Below are 23,536 nucleotides of genomic sequence, written 5' to 3'. Positions count from 1 at the left end.
CGTTGCTCCGGGGGTCTCAGGGAAGCCCGCAGGGAGCCCCCTCCCTGCGCGATGCTTCCCTATACCGCCGGTACACCGCGATCATGTTTGATCGCGGTGTGCCGGGGGTTAATGTGCCGGGGGCGGTCCGTGACCGCTCCTGGTACATAGTGCCGGATGTCAGCTGCGATATGCAGCTGACACCCGGCCGCGATCGGCCGCGCTCCCCCCGTGATCGCGGCCGATCTGCTATGACGTACTATCCCGTCGAGGGTCAGATAGGCCCAGGTCACCTCGACGGGATAGTACGTCAAAGGTCACAGAGGGGTTAAAGAAGAGTTATATAGAGATGTCATAACTAATAGGGAGCACTTTACCTAATTAGCTAGCTCCATAATTGGTTAGAATACTAACACATTTTGACAAACAGATGTGGGACTGGTAATAATGCAATGTTCTACAAATATAAAGAAGCTTTGAACGTGATAAGCTCACATTGCTCAGCATACGCTACAACTTGGCAAGCACTACATAGACTATTAGCCTTTTTCAGTAAACCATCTGTACTCTGAAAGTGGTTGAATAATACTGTTGTACCAAGTTAATTAGTTAGACCCCTCTTAATAGTCCCATGTAGTTGCATTAAACCACAACCTTCTAAATGCATGGCAGACGTATCCAATTTTTACAACAAAACAATTTCCTCCGAGGTCCGCAACATAAAAAATGCTTTTAGGGGCTCAGTTTTGTAAGTTACTAAATGTTTCCCCTAAAAGATGCTCAGTTTCTACCACTCAAGAAAATAATCCTAATTTGTGCTTATATTTTAACCATTATCATAATGTGGGGAGGTTAAGAGCCTTAGTGCTCGAAACGCATAGGCCTAATGTGTTTATTTATTATTTTTTTCCCTTTTGATATTTAGTTACTAGTAAATAATATTTTTATAGTCATTTCCATTGCGATTACTGGATGTCTTCCTGTCTTCTACCTGATCATTTTTTCACGAGAGCCAGCCTATGGACTCTGATGAGCTGATGAGATATTTTACTTTACCTTTAATCTTTTAATATTTTAATCATTGTCATAATGTGGGGATATTTTATATAGATAAAATATCAGCATCTGGATTAAAAAATTCAATTCTTTATTCATTCATGATTTTAAAACACATATAGTCATGTCCTGCGGTCATATACAGGGCCTATGCATTTCTGGCCTGTCAACGCTAAGTTAAAACTCCATGACTAAGGGACACCCGAAACAAAATATTATTTTTTAAATGCTGGATGCTGGAATTTTATCATTTTTGGGGATTTCCCTACATTATTCCCTGGTCCAGGAGTTTTCATGCAATGGACACCAGGATCATAATCTCCAAATACACAAGCCGCTAGCCTGTGACTGGTGAGTACTAGGCTAAAGTATTAGAAAGTAGCTAGGTAGCTTGGTTTTTGAAAGATGAGCCAAGATGTGGCAAAACTATCACATAATGTGCACCATTGTAATTATTTTGTTGCATCTTCAGAGTGGTAAGGAGTAATGTTTATCCTTGTGTAGAGTGACAAACAAATCCTGACATGTAAGAGTGAGGACACTTATAAGCCATGTATGCTCCTCTGGGAAATTAAATATGCAAATTGTCTCGACAGAGAGGAAGAGGACTAGAAATCTAGCACAAATCAGATATCATGCTTTGCACTGATAGACGTGTTTGCAAAATGAGATTCTGGTTTGGCTTTTATCCTAAGTCATGTTGCAAGGCTGATTAAAGAGTCGATATTGACTTTTAGGATTATTGCTTCCAATTGGTGGAGCTAGAGTTATATTCCTCTTCCCCTCTAATTAGACAATTTGCATATTTAGTTTTGCAGAGGAGCATGCATGGCTCATAACTCTCCACACTCTGACATGCCAGGATTTGTTTGTCACTCTCCAGAAGGAAAAACGTTTCCCCTTATACCCCAGTCTAGAGCCTCTCACCTAGCCAAATCAGATCACATACTTTGCACTGATGAGGGGCAACACCCCGAAACACTGTTTCTGCAGATTGAGATTCTGATTTGGCCTTTATCCTAAGTCATATTGCAAGGGTTGTTAGTGTCGATATTGACTTTTAGGATTGCTGCTTCCAATAGTTGGCGCTAGCGTTCTTGTCCTATTCCTCTCTGTAAAGACAATTTGCATACAGTGTCATGGACAGAGTCCTGGCAACCGGAATGTAATACATATCACCAGACATATATAAGAATGCAATAGTCCCTAAACACATCATGCCCTCAATACAGGCTGCAAAGTTCAATGAAGAAAAACTTGAATTAACTTCAGAATGAAAAGGCTACATACAGTGCCTACAAGTAGTATTCAACCCCCTGCAGATTTAGCAGGTTTAATAAGATGCAAATAAGTTAGAGCCTTCAAACTTCAAACAAGAGCAGGATTTATTAACAGATGCATAAATTTTACAAACCAAAAAGTTTTGTTGCTCAGTTAAATTTTTATAAATTTTAAACATAAAAGTGTGGGTCAATTATTATTCAACCCCTAGGTTTAATATTTTGTGGAATAACCTTTGTTTGCAATTACAGCTAATAATCGTCTTTTATAAGACCTGATCAGGCTGGCACAGGTCTCTGGAGTTATCTTGGCCCACTCCTCCATGCAGATCTTCTCCAAGTTATCTAGGTTCTTTGGGTGTCTCATGTGGACTTTAATCTTGAGCTCCTTCCACAAGTTTTCAATTGGGTTAAGGTCAGGAGACTGACTAGGCCACTGCAACACCTTGATTTTTTGCCTCTTGAACCAGGCCTTGGTTTTCTTGGCTGTGTGCTTTGGGTCGTTGTCTTGTTGGAAGATGAAATGACGACCCATCTTAAGATCCTTGATGGAGGAGCGGAGGTTCTTGGCCAAAATCTCCAGGTAGGCCGTGCTATCCATCTTCCCATGGATGCGGACCAGATGGCCAGGCCCCTTGGCTGAGAAACAGCCCCACAGCATGATGCTGCCACCACCATGCTTGACTGTAGGGATGGTATTCTTGGGGTCGTATGCAGTGCCATCCAGTCTCCAAACGTCACGTGTGTGGTTGGCACCAAAGATCTCGATCTTGGTCTCATCAGACCAGAGAACCTTGAACCAGTCAGTCTCAGAGTCCTCCAAGTGATCATGAGCAAACTGTAGATGAGCCTTGACATGACGCTTTGAAAGTAAAGGTACCTTACGGGCTCGTCTGGAACGGAGACCATTGCGGTGGAGTACGTTACTTATGGTATTGACTGAAACCAATGTCCCCACTGCCATGAGATCTTCCCGGAGCTCCTTCCTTGTTGTCCTTGGGTTAGCCTTGACTCTTCGGACAAGCCTGGCCTCGGCACGGGAGGAAACTTTCAAAGGCTGTCCAGGCCGTGGAAGGCTAACAGTAGTTCCATAAGCCTTCCACTTCCGGATGATGCTTCCAACAGTGGAGACAGGTAGGCCCAACTCCTTGGAAAGGGTTTTGTACCCCTTGCCAGCCTTGTGACCCTCCACGATCTTGTCTCTGATGGCCTTGGAATGCTCCTTTGTCTTCCCCATGTTGACCATGTATGAGTGCTGTTCACAAGTTTGGGGAGGGTCTTAAATAGTCGGAAAAGGCTGGAAAAAGAAATAATTAATCCAAACATGTGAAGCTCATTGTTCTTTGTGCCTGAACTACTTCTTAATACTTTAGGGGAACCAAACAGAATTCTGGTGGGTTGAGGGGTTGAATAATAAATGACCCTCTGAAAATAGTTTTCCCAATTTAAAAAAAAAAATAAACAAAGAAATAACATTCTTTTTTGCTGCAGTGCATTTCACACTTCCAGGCTGATCTACAGTCCAAATGTCACAATGCCAAGTTAATTCCAAATGTGTAAACCTGCTAAATCTGCAGGGGGTTGAATACTACTTGTAGGCACTGTATATCCGTTTACAGTATTTGTTTTTTTACATCCTGTCACATGTCTGGATGAAAAAAGATGACTCAGTACATTGTTGAACCAGTCGTTTATCTATGAAAACTTTGATGCACTTTGCCTGATAATAATTTATGATGGTCTTATTTTCCAATTATCTCTGCTCATTTTTTTATATTCTCTGTTAAAAAAATTCAAAAAACCAAAAACTTAACAGGTAACCGCACTTTCAAGTATATTTTCAGAATAAACTGCCGTGTTTGAATATATGAAAAATAATTTCAGGCCTTTATATATGTCTCATTTTCTATGATTCTCACCAGTTTTCTCCTCTGCATGGTCAAACATTAATTTGCAATCCACTCTGGGCTGGTGGAGAAAGTCTAGCTGCTGTGATGTCTCCCATACTTAGCACAGCACAGAGAGGGATTCCTGGTCTTCATTTTTTTAGCACACAGAGACAAGCAGCACGGGAGAACTTACATAGTAGTAGTCATCAGAGCAGATATGTATTCATTCATTTATATTCACCTGTACTATTAATTTACACAAAGTTGGTTGAAAGTACATTTTCCATTTAATATGACTAGGAACAGATAATGCTCAGTCTTGGTAAAATAATACTGGATGCTCCTCTCACCCAGCAACTTTAATTTGATTATGAATAAACACTTGATCAAAGCAACAATAAACACAGAAAAAGTAGAAATATACCAGCAATTCATCCATTAATCTTTTTTCAATCCTATTGTGTGTTATTGTTATGATAGTGTAGCAACTCACTCGAGAAAATAGATAACACACTAAAAACTGCAACTGACCCTGCCAGCTCCTTTGCAGACTAGAGATCCTGATCCCACAGTCCCTAGTGGTACCTGCGTGAGCAGAGATAGCCCTAATCACAGACTAGATGATGGAAACTCGGACCTATGCAGCCTGAAAGTCCGTTGAGCACTTCACGTTCCTCCTAAGGAACCAGAGGGCAGAATAGAGTGCAAATAACCATCAGAAAGGAAAGGGTGCTGAACAGTGGCGTAACTTGAAACTCATGGGCCCCGATGCGAAAGCTCCAAAAGGGCCCCCAAATATTTTAAATCTTTAATAGCAATATTTTTTTTCTATAGGCCAAAGGGACTTTTAGGGCCCCCTAGGCTCCAGGGCCCAGGTACAATTACAACCCCTGCACCTGTTGTAGTTTCACCCCTGGTGCTGAAATAGAAAGATCCCAGAGTGAGTAAAAAATACACAAAATAAAGGATTAAATAATGTAATGTTAAAGAATATTTCACCTACTTCCTAAAAAGAAATAGAAGATAGGTGCAGGGTAAAGGACATAAACAGCAGAGGAATAAACCCTACCTGGTCTTACACTGACTGGCTTAATCTACAATAGTATGGCTGGACATCTAAAACAGACTAGCACAAGCAGGAAATATCGCCAGGGGAAGAGTATATAAAGCCGCACCTTAAAGGTGATAGGGCAGACACATGAGTAAATGAAAACATCTGTTACCTTAAAAAGACTGAAGCAAGGATATAAGAAATAAGAAACTAAACATCTGGAAAAGGTGTATTTGCTGTGGCTCGGCAGACAGAGAACCCTACCACAAAGCACAGGCTCAAGGGTTGGAACCGAGATGCATGACATTTATATTGCTATTAAAATTGAGAAAAAGATAAATAAATTGTCTCATATTTTCCTCCCTTCCTCTTCTTCATCTGGCTACAACAGAAGTCTGTCTAGGCTGCTATGTAGCAAAAGTTTAATAAGCTCCAGCTTCAGGCAGAATTATTCAGAAAATGCAGACTACCAAACAGTGACTTTAATTCTTGTTTATATTGAACATTAATTTCTAGGATTAGTGTCCCTTTAATAGGGAGCAGAGAATAGATCTCATGTTGGTGTTAGAATCTGCTGTCAACATGAGAGTCACAGGGAAATTTAAATGAGGCCATCCACCATAATACTGGCATTAATTACTCTTTTTAACACATTTTGCTACTTTTTTCCTTCCCTTCACATCACATCTGTGTGAACAATATAAAAAAGATTTATGATTTTCTCCCTTGTCTAATTACAAGCGCAGTGAGGATGCCAATCAACATTCTTGCTGAGCAATCACACCAGCCGAGCTTGATCTGCAGAAGATTTGTGTTGATAGACTTTTAGAGACCCAGAAAACCCAGAGAGTTATGCAGCAGGGAGATGCTAACAATTGCGATTATATTTTTTACTTTACTATATTTTTTCTTGATTTGGTTTAACCCCTTTACGACATTGGGCGCACAGTTACGCCAATGTCGGACCCCCTCCCTTTGATGTTGTCTCTGGCGGTGAGCCCACATCTTTCCCGGGACATGTTTTGAACAGCTGACATGTGCCCGCAATAGCTGCAGGTGGAATCACGATCCCCTCGCGGCTATTAACCAGTTAAATGCCGCTGTCAAGCTCTGACAGCAGCATTTAACAAGTGCTTCCGGCAATCGCGCCGGAAATATGCCCACCGTGTCATGTGATCACAGGTCACTGGTGTGTTGGCATGACAACCTGAGGTCTCCTGGAGATCTCTATAGTTCCCAGTGGTCGTCGCTCATAGCATGTGAGTAATTCTTCTATATAGAGGCGATCTGATGTAGCAGAGCCAATCGGGTTGTGGCAGCTTTTAGTCTCCCATGGAGACTATTGAAGCATGCCAAAAGTTAAAAAAAAGGTTTTTAAAAATATATATATAAAAAATATATAAAAGTTCAAATCACCCCCCTTTCGCCCTATTCAAAATAAAGCAATAAAAAAAATCAAACATACATATATTTGGTATCGCTGCATTCAGAATCGCCCGATCCATCGATAAAAAAATGGATTAACCAGATCACTACATGGCGTAGAGAGAAAAGAAATCAAAACGCCATAATTACGTTGTTTTGGTCGCTGCGACATTGCATTAAAATGCAATAACGGGCGAAGAAAAAATCATATCTGCACCAAAATGGTTATGGTTAAAAATGTCAGCTCGGCACGCAAAAATTAAGCCCCTAACCCAACCCAAAATCACGAAAAATTGAGACTATACAGGTATCGTAAAATGGGCAATTTTTTTTTTTTTTTACAAAGTTTGGATTTTTTTTTTTCACTACTTAGATAAAAAGGAACCTAGACATGTTTGGTGTCTATGAACTAGTAATGACCTGGAGAATCATAATGGCAGGTCAGTTTTAGCATTTAGTGAACCTAGTAAAAAATCCAAAGAAAAAACAAGTGTGGGATTGAACTTATTCTGCAATTTCACCGCACTTGGAATTTTTCTCCCGTATTCTAGTACACGGCCATAATGATGGAAAAATAAAAAAGTTATAGCTCTGGGAAGAAGGGGAGTGAAAAACGAAAACGCAAAAACAAAAAAAGCTCTGGGGGTTAAGGGGTTAATAGCTGTTTTTATTCTTTTATTGGAATATTTGCTGGATGTGTCCACTGCCTACTACTGTTAACCATGTCAAGCTATCACTAATAACACATAGGAACATTACTGAATATAAATTGTTATGGATTGTGTTATGTATTAGATCAGTGATTTTCAACCTTTTTTGAGCCGCGGCTCACTTTTTATACTTAAAAAATCCCGGGGCACACCACCAACCAAAATGGCACAAAATGACACTAAAACAGTACATATTCTACATATAGTTAATAATATAGATTCTAAATGTATTTATACTCACTCAGTGTGAATATACAGCGTTTCCGCGCTGTATTTTCCGCACCATGTTCACAGCGGATTTGGTTTTCCATAGATTTATGTGGTACTCTAAACGTGATGGAAAACTGATACGAATCCGCAGCGACCAATCCGCTGCGGATCCACAGCCAAATCCGCACCGTGTGCACATAGCCTAATTCTAACCCTAATTCCAACCCTAACCCTAATTGCAACCCTAATTCTAACCCTAATTCTAACCCTAACCCTAATTCTAACCCTAGCCCTAAGTGCAACCCTAGCCCTAAGTGCAACCCTAAGTGCAACCCTAGCCCTAAGTGCAACCCTAGCCCTAAGTGCAACCCTAGCCCTAAGTGCAACCCTAAGTGCAACCCTAAGTGCAAACCTAGCCCTAAGTGCAACCCTAGCCCTAAGTGCAACCCTAAGTGCAACCCTAGCCCTAAGTGCAACCCTAACCCTAAGTGCAACCCTAAGTGCAACCCTAACCCTAAGTGCAACCCTAGCCCTAAGTGCAACCCTAAGTGCATCCCTAGCCCTAAGTGCAACCCTAAGTGCAACCCTAACCCTAAGTGCAACCCTAACCCTACCCCTACCCCTAACCCTACCCCTAACCCTAATGGAAAAACAAAAATAATTATATTTTCTGTATTTTATTATTGTCCCTACCTATGGGGGTGATAAAGGGGGGGGGGTTTATTTACTATTTTTTTATTTTGATCGCTGTGATAGAACTTATCACAGCGACCAAAATGTATAGGAACGAATCTGCCGGCCGGCAGAATCGGCGGGTGCACTGCGCATGCGCCCGCCATTTTCCAAGATGGCGGCGCCCATGGAGAAGACAGCCGGACACCGGGAGGGACATCGGAGCTAGGTAAGTATGGGGGGGGTGGGATCGGAACACGGTGGGGGGATCGGAGGACCGGGGGAGCGGACAGGAGGGAGGAGGGGAGCGGACAGGAGATCGGGGCAGAAAGGAGGGGGCACCATAGTTTGGGGAACTTTCAACCAGTGTTCCGCGGCACACTAGTGGTCGGGTGTGCCGCGGAACACTGGTTGAAAATCACTGTATTAGATAAATAAATCTAATATCACTGGATATACTGGACCTGGCAGTGTCTCCTGTGTGTAGATAAATTAATTAATTACCGTATATACTCGAGTATAAGCCGAGATTTTCAGCCCAAATTTTTGGGCTGAAAGTGCCCCTCTCGGCTTATACTCGAGTCACGGTCGGCGGCAGGGCGCTGAGGCATACTTACCTGCTTCCGGGGCTCCTGGCGCTGTCCCTGCAGTCCCACGGTCTCCGGGAGCCGCAGCTCTTCCCCTGTTCAGCGGTCACATGGGACCGCTCATTAGAGAAATGAATATGGACTCCACTCCCATAGGGGTGGAGCCGCATATTCATTTCTCTAATGAGCGGTAACGGTGACCGCTGATAGAGGAAGAGGCTGCGGCACCGAAGACCAGCTGTCCGGGGGAAGGAGCAGGACGCCGGGAGCAGGTAAGTATTACATATTCACCTATCCGCGTTCCACCCGCCGGGCGCCGCTCTGTCTTCCCGGCGTCTCTCCGCACATATAGTGTGCGCGCCGCCCTCTGCCTGATCAGTCAGTGCAGAGAGATGCCGGGACGGGACGCTGAGGAGCTGCAAGCAAGAGAGGTGAGTATGTCTTTTTTTTTTTATTGCAGCAGCAGCAATGGCACAGCTTTCTATGGTACATCTGGGGGCAATAATGAACGGTGCAGAGCACTATATGGCACAGCTATGGGGCAATAATGAACGGTGCAGAGCATTATATGGCACAGCTATGGGGCAATAATGAACGGTGAGAAGCACTATATGGCACAGCTATGGGGCGATAATGAACGGTGCAGAGCACTATATGGCACAGCTTTCTATGGTACAGCTATGGGGCAATAATGAATGGTGCAGAGCACTATGTGGCACAGCTATGGGGCCATAATGAACGGCATGGAGCATCTATTTTTATTTTTGAAATTCACCGGTAGCTGCTGCATTTTCCACCCTAGGCTTATACTCGAGTCATTAAGTTTTCCCAGTTTTTTGTGGCAAAATTAGCGGGGTCGGCTTATACTCGGGTCGGCTTATACTCGAGTATATACGGTAGCTATTAGCTGACAGTTTCTGGAAGTGCTACATTAAACATGATAATAAGTGCACCTAAGGCAGACGGGTCCTCTCTAGCCCATACTTGGGATATCACATGGCAATGGAAATACAATAATTCCATGCCATATCACTTATAATATGATATCAACACCATCCCTGGATATATCTGTAATTGGAGGGACATAATCGTTTCTGTGGGGTCAAGCACCAGAATTTTTGTCTTTGGGAAACCACGAAAATGTAATATCAACCCGAATTATGGATATACCATAGTTGTGTTTGGTGTGCTAAGCATGATGAAAGTATGTTTGGAAGGTGCTCATATTATTCCTTTAGGTGGTTTCTGTGGGAAAATATTACTTAAATTATAATTATGTCTTTATTATTATGCTCCCTGAATGCAATTAGTCATCCTCCTTTAACCGGACCAGGAGATGGGTTAAAGGGTGTGGATGAGACCCTTTATAATATCTCCTCCAGAAAACCTCATGGTCAGATCCCAAATGGACAATGTGTGTTCTAGATCTGTCGAAATTTCACCAGTGACTACTCTTTCGAGGAAGGCCCTTTATTGTTTCAGGATGACTACTGTTCTTTACAAAATACAAGGTAAATAAAGACACAGTTTAATGAGTTCATTGTGGAGGAACTTGAATGTTCTGCACATAGCTTTGACATCAGTCCTAACATTTTTGGGATGAATTGGAACGCTGAGGCGAGCCTGATCTTCTAGTACAACATTAGTGCCTCATCTCAATAAGTACAAAATCCACAGTATCAAGTCACCACAATGTTAAGGCAATACTGCAGGAGCTGGAGCGGTCACGTCACCACCAGGCACCGCTAAAGCGCCTGCAGTATTCCCAGGGACATACCCCTTCCATGCCATTCCGGATCTCCACATGCATTAACTATAGTCCGTACTGGGAATTTCTCCAGATTTCTCTATACTGCATCTCCGTTTTACTATTCCTATCCTCTTTCAAGTGAGGGTTGACAAAGACCCACCACGGGGTCAAAACGTTACCTACTTACCTACTTTATACCTACGACGGAGTCCCTCTCCTAATTGCCTTAACATTGTGGTGACTTGAATAAACTTTTTGCTCCTGTTATGCATTCAAAAAATCCAAACCTGAGTGTGGCTGTTTTCTTCAATATATCTCCTCAGTGCAAGACATATGAAAGCCCACATAGAGTTTGCTAAAACACACAGGAAGGACTCCCAGACTATGAGAAATAAGGTTCTCTGGTCTGATGAGATGAAGATAGACCTTTTTGGTGATAATTCTAAGCGGTATGTGTGGAGAAAACCAGGCACTGCTCATCACCTGCCCAATACAATCCCAACAGTGAAACACGGTGGTGACAGCATCATGCTATGGGGTGTTTTTCACCTGCAGGGACAGGACGACTGGTTATCATTGAAGGAAACATGAATGCGGCCAAGTACAGAGATATCCTGAATGAAAACCTCTTCCAGAGTGCTCTGGACCTCAGACTTGGCCGAAGGTTCAACCTCCAATAAGACAATGACCATAAGCACACAGCTAACATAACAAAGGAGAGGCTTCAGAACAACTCTGTGACCATTCTTGGCTGACCCAGCCAGAGCCCTGACCTAAACCCAATTGAGCATTTCTGGAGAGACCTGAAAATGGCTGTCCACCAACGTTCACCAATCAACCTGGCAGAACTGGAGAGGATCTGCAAGGAAGAATGGCAGAGGATCCCCAAATCCAGGTGTGAAAAACTTGTAGCATCATTCCCAAGAAGACTCATGGCTGTACTAGCTCAAAAGAGTGCTTCTGCTCAATACTGAGCAAAGGGTCTGACTACTTATCAACATGTGATATTTCAGTTTTTCTTTTTTAATAAATTAGCAAAATTACTACATTTCTGTTTTTTTCAGTCACGATGAGGTGCAAAGTGTACATTAATGAGAAAAAATGAACTTTTTTGAATTTACCAAATGGCTGCAATGAAACAAAGAGTGAAAAATTTAAAGGGGTCTGAATACTTTCTGTACCCACTGTAAATGATCATCTCATGGCTCCATACATCTGGCGTTATTGTACATGTTGATTATCACCATAAGAGCATTTTTACTTACAGTACAGACCAAACATTTAGACACACCTTCTCATTTAAAGATTTTTCTGTATTTTCATGACTATGAAAACTGTATATTCACACTGAAGGCATCAAAACTATGAATTAACACATGTGGAATTATATACTTAACAAAAAAGCGTGAAACAACTGAAAATATGTCTTATATTCTAGGTTCTTCAAAGTAGCCACCTTTTGCTTTGATGACTGCTTTGCACACTCTGGGCGTTCTCTTGATGAGTTTCAAGAGATAGTCACCGGAAATGGTTTTCACTTCACAGGTGTGCCCTGTCAGGTTTAATAAGTGGGATTTCTTGCCTTATAAATGGAGTTGGAACCATCAGTTGTGTTGTGCAGAAATCTGGTGGATACACAGCTAGCTGATAGTCCTACTGAATAGACTGTTAGAATTTGTATTATGGCAAGAAAAAAGCAGCTAAGTAAAGAAAAACAAGTGGCCATCATTACTTTAAGAAATGAAGGTCAGTCAGTCCGAAAAATTGGGCAAACTTTGAAAGTGTCCCCAAGTGCAGTGGCAAAAACCATCAAGCGCTACAAAGAAACTGGCTCACATGAGGACCGCCCCAGGAAAGGAAGACCAAGAGTCACCTCTGCTTCTGAGGATAAGTTTATCTGAGTCACCAGCCTCAGAAATTGCAGGTTAACAGCAGCTCAGATTAGAGACAGGTCAATGCCACACATTCTATCAGCAGACACATCAGCAGACACATCTCTACTGCAACTGTTAAGAGTAGACTTTGTGCAGCAGGCCTTCATGGTAAATAGCTGCTAGGAAACCACTGCTAAGGACAGGAAACAAGCAGAAGAGGCTTGTTTAGGCTAAAGAACACAAGGAATGGACATTAGATCAGTGGAAATCTGTGCTTTGGTCTGATGAGTCCAAATTTGAGATCTTTGGTTCCAACCACCGTGTCTTTGCAGAAAAGGTGAATGGATGGACTCTACATGCCTGGTTCCAACCGTGAAGCATGGAGGAGAAGGTGTGCTGGTGTGGGGATTTATTCAAAATTGAAGGCATACTGAACCAGCATGGCTACCACAGCATCTTGCAGCGGCATGCTATTCCATCCTTTTTGCGTTTAGTTGGACCATCATTTATTTTTTTAACAGGATGATGACCCCAAACACACCTCCAGGCTGTGTAAGGGCTATTTGACCAAGAAGGAGAGTGATAGGGTGCTATGTCAGATCATCTGGCCTCCACAGTCACCAGACCTGAACCCAATCGAGATGGTTTGTGGTGAGCTGTACCGCAGAGTGAAGGCAAAAGGGCCAAGTGCTAAGCATCTCTGGGAACTCCTTCAAGATTGTTGGAAGACCATTCCCGGTGAGTACCTCTTGACGCTCATCAAGAGAATGCCAAGAGTGTACAAAGCAGTCATCAAAGGAAAAGGTGGCTACTTTGAAGAACCTAGAATATAAGACATATTTTCAGTTGTTTCACACTTTTTTTGTTAAGTTTTCAAAAACTACAAAATTGCCCTAAATGAAAAAATGCTGACTACCTGGTTGGTAACATGATATTTTTTACAGATGATATCTTTACTTTTAATCCTCGTTAAGAAGTTGGTCATACAGAATTCACAGAGTAGCGACCTGCATATGGCACTGGAGAGGCAATTACTTTTTTCCGGAAAAGAGGTATTTTGTAAAATCTTCCCGGACAGCATTGCTCTGAATAGGATTAATCACTTTATCTTTATTTTAACAAATGTGTTGGGGAAAAGATTTTGTGGTACTTACGTATATGCAAGTATGAAAGATTTTCTTTCTGCTTGTGTTAGTACAGAATAAATCATAACCGCACAACGCTCCTTTCCACAAAATGTCTGCTAATGGAAAAGCATGTGACTGGACATGTCCGTCAACTTCATCCAATTGGAAAATACTTTACATGAGAAGCTGTTTTCAATTGGAGGAGGCTGAAGGACAGGTCGGATCACTTCCTCCACAACTGGTGGCCATTATGACAGGAATGTTGTACAGTCTATGAGGAAAGCTACACTAACAAGTGATGGAGGAGAACAAATAACACACCTTAGTATGCGTCACAAAATTGTGCTCCCGACAAGTGTTAAAATAAAGATAAAGTGGTCAACCCCTTTAAAGTTTTACTCCTGTCTGCATTGCTGCAAAGAGAATCAGAGACAAGCACTAATAACAGCATTGTAACCAAGTGGTCCATTGAGTTTCTGCACACCAACACTCTGTCAACAGTTGCCACTCCTTCACCTTTGATGGACATCTCTGACAGATGGTATGGAGATAAGCTGGGTAGAGAAGCAGAGTCCAAGCTTGGATAAAGTAAACAAATCTTCTTTCATTCTGCCATAGATGGTATCAAGATCTCAGCTCAGTCAATAAAAGGCAGAGGGGCAGGAATTGAGGACATTGAGGGGTTGTGCCAATCACAATTTGGAGTCCTATTGGGCCAATCGACACAGATTGGTATGCAGATCAGGACTTGTATAAAACTAAGGTATGCTAATGTGGTAATATATACTTGTTGTAGCGATGAGCATTAAGATACATATAATTTGGTTGTAGCAATTTGTGAAGGAAAAACTTGCTAACAGGTTCCCTTTAGTTGTCTAGATTATATTGCTTTGATTCCCTTGGTTTTATTTTCTGGATTTCCGAATGATAATGAGACATTTGGATTTGATATTTATGTTATTTCTCTATAATTACTCTTTCTCAAGTAGTTAATAGTCTAAAGAAAATATTTATGATCAACTTTTGCAAGTACATTAGAGAACTAGAATTGTAGAGCTCAGATTTCAATAGCTTTTAATGACAGGACTGTAAGTCATATCCTCAAACGCGAAAGAAAAAATAGAAATGAGAAAAGAAAGGAAAATTACCCGGTGCTTCAATGAGCTGCTTGTATACACTGAGGAAGGCGGCCTCTGCTTCTTTGCTTCTTTTACTAAGAGCTACAACCTGGTGAGAAGTCAAAGGAGAAGACAGATTACATACAGAACATTGTAGAACATTATTGCAAGTTCAACACATCTTTACAATGTGTGAGGTATACATTTTAGTGAAAACTACATACAGATTATAAGCTGCTGAAAATAGTCATACCTGTATGCCTCATATCAGATGCATTGTTGAGAAATCATCTTTTATTACTTTATATAAGTTACCTCTTCTAGGCTGTGGGGCGGATGCTGCCTGGAAGATAGCTCTGCCTCCAGAGATTATTTTACATGAAGGGGAGTTACCAGTGTGATGTGTGATGGTCACTCTCTGCAGAGCTATGTGCGATTATACCTGACACATCTGCAGATTCCTCTCAGCTTCAGCTCACAGACAGACAGGGCTTCAATATTGGGGCAATATAGCAGAGGTCAGAGAAAAGCAAAAATGTGTTTGCAAGACGAATTTCATTTCTCCTGTTCTTTATAAATTACTTGCCTCACCCTGGTAACTCCCCCTTCAGTCTCTGGAGGCAGAGTTATCTTCCAGGCAGTGTATTCCCCAGAGTCTGAAAGAGGTAATTTATATAAAGTGATAAAAGATGATTTATCCACAACAAGGCATCTGATATGAGGCATACAGGTATCACTCTCCTCAATAGTCTATAATCTGTATGCCCATATTAATAGTTTAGATAGGTCAAATGTGGTGACAGATTCCATTTAATGCTCTATCTTGGATCTGCAAAATTTACGTTATGTGCTCCCCTTTTTTGAGGTGTTCTCTGCAAATAGGTTTAGTTTTTTATTACTTTTTAATTGTTTCAATAAAGATGATTATTTTTAAGTACTTATTTGTCTTACGTCTCTCATTATCCTGGGATAATATTATTTTCTTAAATTGTGCTCAAATATTTAGTAAAATGTGTCTGAAACATACAATAAACATGAAGATGTGTCTCTCAAATTCTGTATGATTATAAATGCACAAATATTTGTTCTAAACTAGATAATGTGCTGAGATTTGTGTGAACTTAAAGTCATCTTTAACATCATAATTATCATTTTTTAATGAAACATCTACCGCATGGCAGGATGGGTAGTTTTACAGAACAACTAACTAAGCAGATAATATTGAAGTTAAACTTATAAAAACATTACAGTAATTATATCAATTGAAAAAATAGCTGTCAGCAAAGATTTATGTACAAATTCACTTGAAGTAGCTCCCATAAAAAAAGTATAAAATACAGATTATTAAAAAGAAATAAATACATAGACAGGAGAAAGAATTGATTTATAGTGGCACCAACAATGAAATATAATTAGTCTGCATCAAAGAATAAGGATACAATAAATATTCCATTACACAATAATATAATCAGTCTATTTGACAGGGCTTAAATTAATAAATGGACAACATGGTCAATATATTTAAACATGTGAACGCATATAACACATAATGTCAAAATAGTTAAAAAAAAAAGATCATAACTAAATCCAACGTCTGCAAGTTCTCCATCCGTTCTAAATGAACAAATATGAAAAGGGCATGTACTGGGTATTATGCAACTGCATAGATTATTTATTTCATAGCATGTTCCCCAATTTAAATGTTTGTTTTTATTCCTAATGTCCCTTTCATTGGTCAAGTAACCCTGTCTGTATAGAGAGGGATAGGTGGTCGTCTGTTCCGCTAGAAGAGGTTCCCCTTGTCAGCTCAATAGTGCCCCACCATACTATTCTTGGCAAACATTTTTATTTCCATAAAATATTATATTATTGTCCCAAAGTACTAAAACATTATAAAATAAACTATGCTCAATTATAACAATCCACAGAGTAAGATAGACACATTATTTAAATAATGAAGGTATCCCCCCCCTAAAAAAAGTAAAATAGTGCGCCATTGGAAATTATATTTTGACTTGCAAAAAAATAAACCCTCGCGCTGCTACATCGATGGAAGGATGAAAACAACTGCCGTGTCCTGGAGGACTAAAATGGGCCATGTCTCTAAAGGGTTGCAATAGCTTTTATGCACCTTCTTACAATATATTTACATCAATTATTACAAATGCATGCATGATCCATTCTTCAGTTAAAGTGGACCTGTTACCTGGGCAAAAGTGGAGAGTTTTTTGCTCTTATTTTTCCCCACTGCTTTCTTTCTCCCCTTTCTGCCATTGGACGTACTATTCCGTCCATGTGGAGTGGGCCCTACTTCCCAAGGATGGAATAGTACGTCCAGAGCGATCGGCCATGCTCACGGGGGAAGCGCGGCCGATCGCGGCCGGGTGTCAGCTGACTATCGCAGCTGACATCTAGCACTATGTGCCAGGAGCGGTCACGGACCGCCCCCGGCACATTAACCCCCGGCACACTGCAATCAAACATGATCGCAGTGTTCCGGCGGTATAGGGAAGCATCGTGCAGGGAGGGGGCTCCCTGTGTGCTTCCCTGAGACGATCGGTACAAGGCGATCTGCTCACCTTGTACCGAGCGTCTCCTCCCTGCAGGCCCCAGATCCAAAATGGCCGTGGGACTGCATCTGGGTCCTGCAGGGAGGTGGCTTCCAAGGGCCTGCTCAGAGCAGGCACTGGGAGGCCTCCCTGCTGTGCATGTCAGATCGTTGATCTGACACAGTGCACAGCAAAGTGTCAGATCAGCGATCTGTCACTTTACTGTGATGTCCCCCCTGGGGCAAAGTAAAAAAGTAAAAAAAAAAATTACATGTGTGAAAAAAAATAAAAAAATCCTAAATAAATAATAAAAAAAATAAAATAGTGTTCCAATAAATACATTCCTTTATCTAAATTAAAAAAAAACAATAAAAGTACACATATTTAGTATCGCCGCATCAGTAACGACCCGACCTATAAAACTGTCCCACTAGTTAACCCCTTCAGTGAACACCATTAAAAAAAAACCAGCAAGGCAAAAAACAACGCTTTATTATCATACTGCCGAACAAAAAGTGGAATAACATGCAATCAAAAAGACGGATATAAATAATCATGGTACCGCTGAAAATGTCATCTTGTCCTGCAAAAAACGAGCTGCCATACAGCATCATCAGCGAAAAAATAAAAAAGTTATAGTCCTCAGAATAAAGCGATGCAAAAATAATATTTTTTTTTATAAAATAGTTTTTATCGTATAAAAGCTCCAAAACATAAAAAAATGATATAAATGAGGTATCGCTGTAATCGTACTGACCCAAAGAATAAAACTGCTTTATCTATTTTACCAAACGTAGAACGGTATAAACGCCCCCCAAAAATAAATTCATAAATAGCTGGTTTTTGGTCATTCTGCCTCACAAAAATCGGAATAAAAAGCGATCAAAAAATGTCACGTGCCTGAAAATGTTACCAATAAAAACGTAAACTCGTCCCACAAAAAACAAGACCTCACATGATTCTGTGGACCAAAATATGGAAAAATTATAGCTCTCAAAATATGGTAACGCAAAAAATATTTTTTGCAATAAAAAGCGTCTTTTAGTGTGTGATGGCTGCCAATCATAAAAATCCACTAAAAAACCCGCTATAAAAGTAAATCAAACACCCCTTCATCACCCCCTTAGTTAGGGAAAAATTAAAAAAATGTATCTATTTCCATTTTCCCATTAGGGTTAGGGTTAGGGCTAGTGTTAAGGTTAGGGCTAGGGTTAGGGTTGGGGCTAGGGTTAGGGCTACAGTTAGGGTTGGGGCTAAAGTTAGGGTTGGGGCTAAAGTTAGGGTTAGGGTTTGGATTACATTTACAGTTGGGAATAGGGTTGGGATTAGGGTTAAGGGTGTGGTTAGGGTTACCGTTGAGATTATGGTTAGGGGTGTGTTTGGATTAGGGTTTCAGTTATAATTGGGAGGTTTCCACTGATTAGGCATATCAGGGGCTCGCCAAACGCGACATGGCGTCCGATCTCAATTCCAGCTAATTCTGCGTTGAAAAAGAAAAACAGTGCTCCTTCCCTTCCGAGCTCTCCTGTGTGCCCAAACAGGGGTTTACCCCAACATATGGGGTATCAGCGTACTCAGGACACATTGGACAACAACTTTTGGGGTCCAATTTCTCCTGTTACCCTTGGGAAAATACAAAACTGGGGGCTAAAAAATAATTTTTGTGGAAAAAAAAGATTTTTTATATTCACGGCTCTGCGTTATAAACTGTAGTGAAACACCTGGGGGTTCAAAGTTCTCACAACACATCTAGATAAGTTCCTTGGGGGGTCTAGTTTCCAATATGGGGTCACTTGTGGGGGGTTTCTACTGTTTAGTTACATCAGGGGCTCTGCAAATGCAACGTGACGCCTGCAGACCAATCCATCTAAGTCTGCATTCCAAATGGCGCTCCTTCCCTTCCGAGCTCTGCCATGCACCCAAACGGTGGTTCCCCCCACATATTGGGTATCAGCGTACTCAGGACAAATTGGACAACAACTTTTGGGGTTCAATTTCAAATGTTACCCTCGGAAAATTACAAAACTGGGGGCTAAAAAATAATTTTTGTGGGAAAAAAAGATTTTTTATTTTCACGGCTCTGCGTTATAAACTGTAGTGAAACACTTGGGGGTTCAGAGTTCTCACAACACATCTAGATAAGTTCCTTGGGGGTCTAGTTTCCAATATGGGGTCACTTGTGGGGGGTTTCTACTGTTTAGGTACATTAGGGGCTCTGCAAACGCAATGTGATGCCTGCAGACCATTCCATCTAAGTCTGCATTCCAAATGGCGCTCCTTCCCTTCCGAGCTCCGCCATGCGCCCAAACGGTCGTTCCCCCCATATATTGGGTATCAGCGTACTCAGGACAAATTGTACAACAACTTTTGGGGTCCAATTTCTCCTGTTATTCTTGGGAAAATACAAAACTGGGGGCTAAAAAATAATTTTTGTGGGAAAATTGTTTTTTTTTTTGTTATTTTTACGGCTCTGCATTATAAACTTCTGTGAATCACTTAATGGGTCAAAGTAACATAGTAACATAGTAACAAAGTTAGTAAGGCCGAAAAAAGACATTTGTCCATCCAGTTCAGCCTATATTCCATCATAATAAATCCCCAGCTCTACGTCCTTCTACAGAACCTAATAATTGTATGATACAATATTGTTCTGCTCCAGGAAGACATCCAGGCCTCTCTTGAACCCCTCGAAGTGCTCACCATACATCTAGATAAGTTCCTTAGGGGGTCTACTTTCCAAAATGGTGTCACTTGTGGGGGGTTTCAATGTTCAGGCACATCAGTGGCTCTCCAAACGCAACATGGCGTCCCACCTTAATTCCTGTCAATTTTGCATTGAAAAGTCAAACGACGCTCCTTCCCTTCCGAGCTCTTCCTTGCGCCCAAACAGTGGTTTACCCCCACATATGGGGTATCAGTGTACTCAGGACAAATTGTACAACAACTGTTGTGGTCCAATTTTTTCTCTTAACCTTGAGAAAATAAAAAATTGGGGGCGAAAAGATCATTTTTGTGAAAAAATATGATTTTTTATTTTTACGGCTCTGCATTATAAACTTCTGTGAAGCACTTGGTTGGTCAAAGTGCTCACCACACATCTAGATAAGTTCCTTAGGGGGTCTACTTTCCAAAATGGTGTCACTTGTGGGGGGTTTCAATGTTTAGGCACATCAGTGGCTCTCCAAACGCAACATGGCGTCCCATCTCAATTCCAGTCAATTTTGCATTGAAAAGTCAAATGGCGCTCCTTCCCTTCCGAGCTCTGCTGTGTGCCCAAACAGTGGTTTACCCCCACATATGGGGTATCGGCGTACTCAGGACAAAAAGTACAACTACTTTTGTGGTCCATTTTCTCCTGTTACCCTTGGTAAAATAAAACAAATTGGAGCTGAAGTACATTTTTTGTGAATAAAAGTTAAATGTTCATTTTTTTAAAAACATTTCAAAAATTCCTGTGAAACACCTGAAGGGTTAATAAACTTCTTGAATGCGGTTTTGAGCACCTTGAGGGGTGCAGTTTTTAGAATGGAGTCACACTTGGTTATTTTTTATCATTTAGACCCCTCAAAATGACTTCAAATGTGATGTGGTCCCTAAAAAAAAATGATGTTGTAAAAATGAGAAATTGCTGGTCAATTTTTAACCCTTATAACTCCCTAACAAAAAAAAATTTTGGTTCCAAAATTGTTCTGATGTGAAGTAGACATGTGGGAAATGTTACTTATTAACTATTTTGTGTGACATATCTCTGTGATTTAAGAGCATAAAAATTAAAATTGCGAAAATTGCAAAATTTTCAAAATGTTTGCCAAATTTCCATTTTTTTCCACAAATAAACGCAGGTAATATCAAATAAATTTTACCACTATCATGAAGCCCAATATGTCATGAGAAAACAGTGCCATAATCACCGGGATCCTTTGAAGCATTCCAGAGTTATAACCTCATAAAGGGACAATGGTCAGAATTGTAAAAATTGGCCCAGTCATTAACGTGCAAACCACCCTTGGGGGTAAAGGGGTTAAGCAAGGTCATCCATCAATATAGTATTGTGTGTACTATCAGCTCTTCCCAATGTCAGCGGCAGCCTGAACTGCTCTCTTGCTGAACTGCACAGCTCTTTCAACTCTATAGTGGCTGCGCCTGGGTCCTGCATACCTGCTTCTTATTCAAATCAATAGGAGGTGGCTGTGCAGTACCCGGTCGCGGCCACTTTTCCATTGACGGAGCTGTGAAGCTCCGGAACTGAGCAGTTCTTTTCGCCACCAGTAGCGGGAACAAGGTTACCGGGAATCACATTCCCAATGATCAGATATCGATGATGTATCCTAAGGATAGGCTATGAATGTTAAAGTCCCCTTCAACCCTGTTACCCCATTAAGCATGCTCATTCCTCTTGACGAGAAGTTTCTAGATCAAGTTGCTGGTACTTGATACCAAGAGCATAATGCATTCAACTGCACTTTCAGGGAACAGGGAGGGAATGAGGCGAGTCTTACATGAAAGGGTGTGCATATGAAAAATTTTGGTTGAGCTCAACAATAGAGATGTCTACTTCAAAAGCTGACAAGTATGGGCTATAGGCATAATTATTATAAGGATTTCTAAAGGACTGACACAATTCTGTTATGATGAATCACTTTACCTGACCAATGTTCCTAAGTTAGAAAGTGGTGTTCTGCTCCATAAGCCATATTTTGCAAAAAGGCACAAATTCTGCTAGGGGTATGTAAACTTATGAGCACAACTCTAGATGGAGCCAGTCATATAACAAGTCATGTAAAAGCCATGTCTAGGTGATGATCAGTTCACAAATACAGCCCCTGGCAAACAGCACACTTCCCAGACAATTCTCAATAATTGATGTTATATAGAGGTAGCAGAACACATGGCCATTATATTCAGACACCGAAAATTTGTTTCACTTGAAATGGTTTCCTGCAGAAGGATATAAACAGCACTTATGATCGGCTATCCTGTTTTATCTAGCCTTAAAGTGACGGCTGACTTCAGCGCTATTGATTGTAGATCGTGTTGATAAGCTGTCTGCCCCAACTCCGATATGAGTATTCCAACTCCCTTGGTCTATTTATGCTCTGAGACAGCCGCTTTCCATCTGGAAGGAAGGTCACTAAATATAATCATAAAGAATTTAATTAATTTGTTAGTGTGCAGATCTGGCACAAGGTTTCCAAGAAAGCAGGAGATGTGCGGAGGGGCAAACTCCACACTTACACAGACAATAGCCAGAGTGAGAGGTTAGATCATTGGCAGCTCAGACTAATAGACGCCATGGAGTAGGGAGGAAGAGGCTAAGCTTCTGCTATGAGAACATCAAACAGTTAGGGCAATGAAAGGGTTGTTGATGTAACAACGTTTAGCAGACACTCCATCCCAAATTCACTTACTCAAGCAATGTAGTTAACAGGAGTAATTGCATGTTATCGGAGACTCTTTACGGCTAGACAGCATCATAATGCAACTGGATCAAATGAATGAGCTCATGAAGAGACACATTGCTTTACAATACTCCCTTTTATAGATAAAGAGTGTGTTATCTCCAGAAGATACAGTCTTCATATTTCTAGATGTTCAACAAGCAGTTTAGGCTAACAAAAGGGGCCACAAATGACAACTTGCGGACAACCATTAGACCGCCTCTGATAGATAGAAGTAGCTAGAAACACGAGCTTGAACAAACATTTGAAATCATCTATGGTGACACATGCTATGGTTGTCTGAATTTGTTAAGATTTATGGACAATAGTCTTTTTATCTAAAGTAATTTATAAAAGTTGTAACAAAAAAAGGATTTTCAGAGTTGAAAAAACCCTACTGATCTAGAACAAGAGTGGCCAACTAGGAAATAGCCTGGGTTAAAGTTGAGCCCCCCATATACATTAGACTAATGTTGACCACACCCACTGATATCAAGGGGTTTGGCCAACACTATAATGTGTATGGGGATGCGAGCCAATTGATCGGGCATTTCTGATTTCAGGGTGACGATTGCTTTGCCCTCCCAGATATAAGACAGCTTTTTAATTCAGAACACAAGAATTCTCAGCTGAACAAACGCTCCTGTGTATGGGAGAACTGGACGAAATGGCTGTTGAACGAATGATTGGCAAGTGCATCATTTGGTTGACAGCCATCTAATGTGTATGGGAGTATTTAGACCGTAGACTATAACACATGGGACCAACTGGTGGCTAATGACCACTCTGTCACATATGGTAATACAAATGCTAATTACAGT

General features: G+C 41.1%; 1 protein-coding gene across 1 annotated transcript in view; it reads right to left on the bottom strand.

The window, feature by feature from the left end:
- CUX2 (cut like homeobox 2) overlaps positions 1 to 23,536 on the bottom strand; it is a 643,055-nt gene that overhangs the window by 266,900 nt on the left and 352,619 nt on the right. The window contains exon 4 of the mRNA XM_077292557.1: positions 14,759 to 14,837. Within this exon, the coding sequence (XP_077148672.1) occupies positions 14,759 to 14,837 (79 nt within the window). The remainder of the gene's footprint in view (positions 1 to 14,758; positions 14,838 to 23,536) is intronic.

The sequence above is a fragment of the Ranitomeya variabilis genome, chromosome 1 (assembly GCF_051348905.1).
Source record: "Ranitomeya variabilis isolate aRanVar5 chromosome 1, aRanVar5.hap1, whole genome shotgun sequence".
In the NCBI taxonomy this organism is placed as follows: Eukaryota; Metazoa; Chordata; class Amphibia; order Anura; family Dendrobatidae; genus Ranitomeya; species Ranitomeya variabilis.
This window is presented reverse-complemented; position numbering and strand designations above follow the sequence as displayed.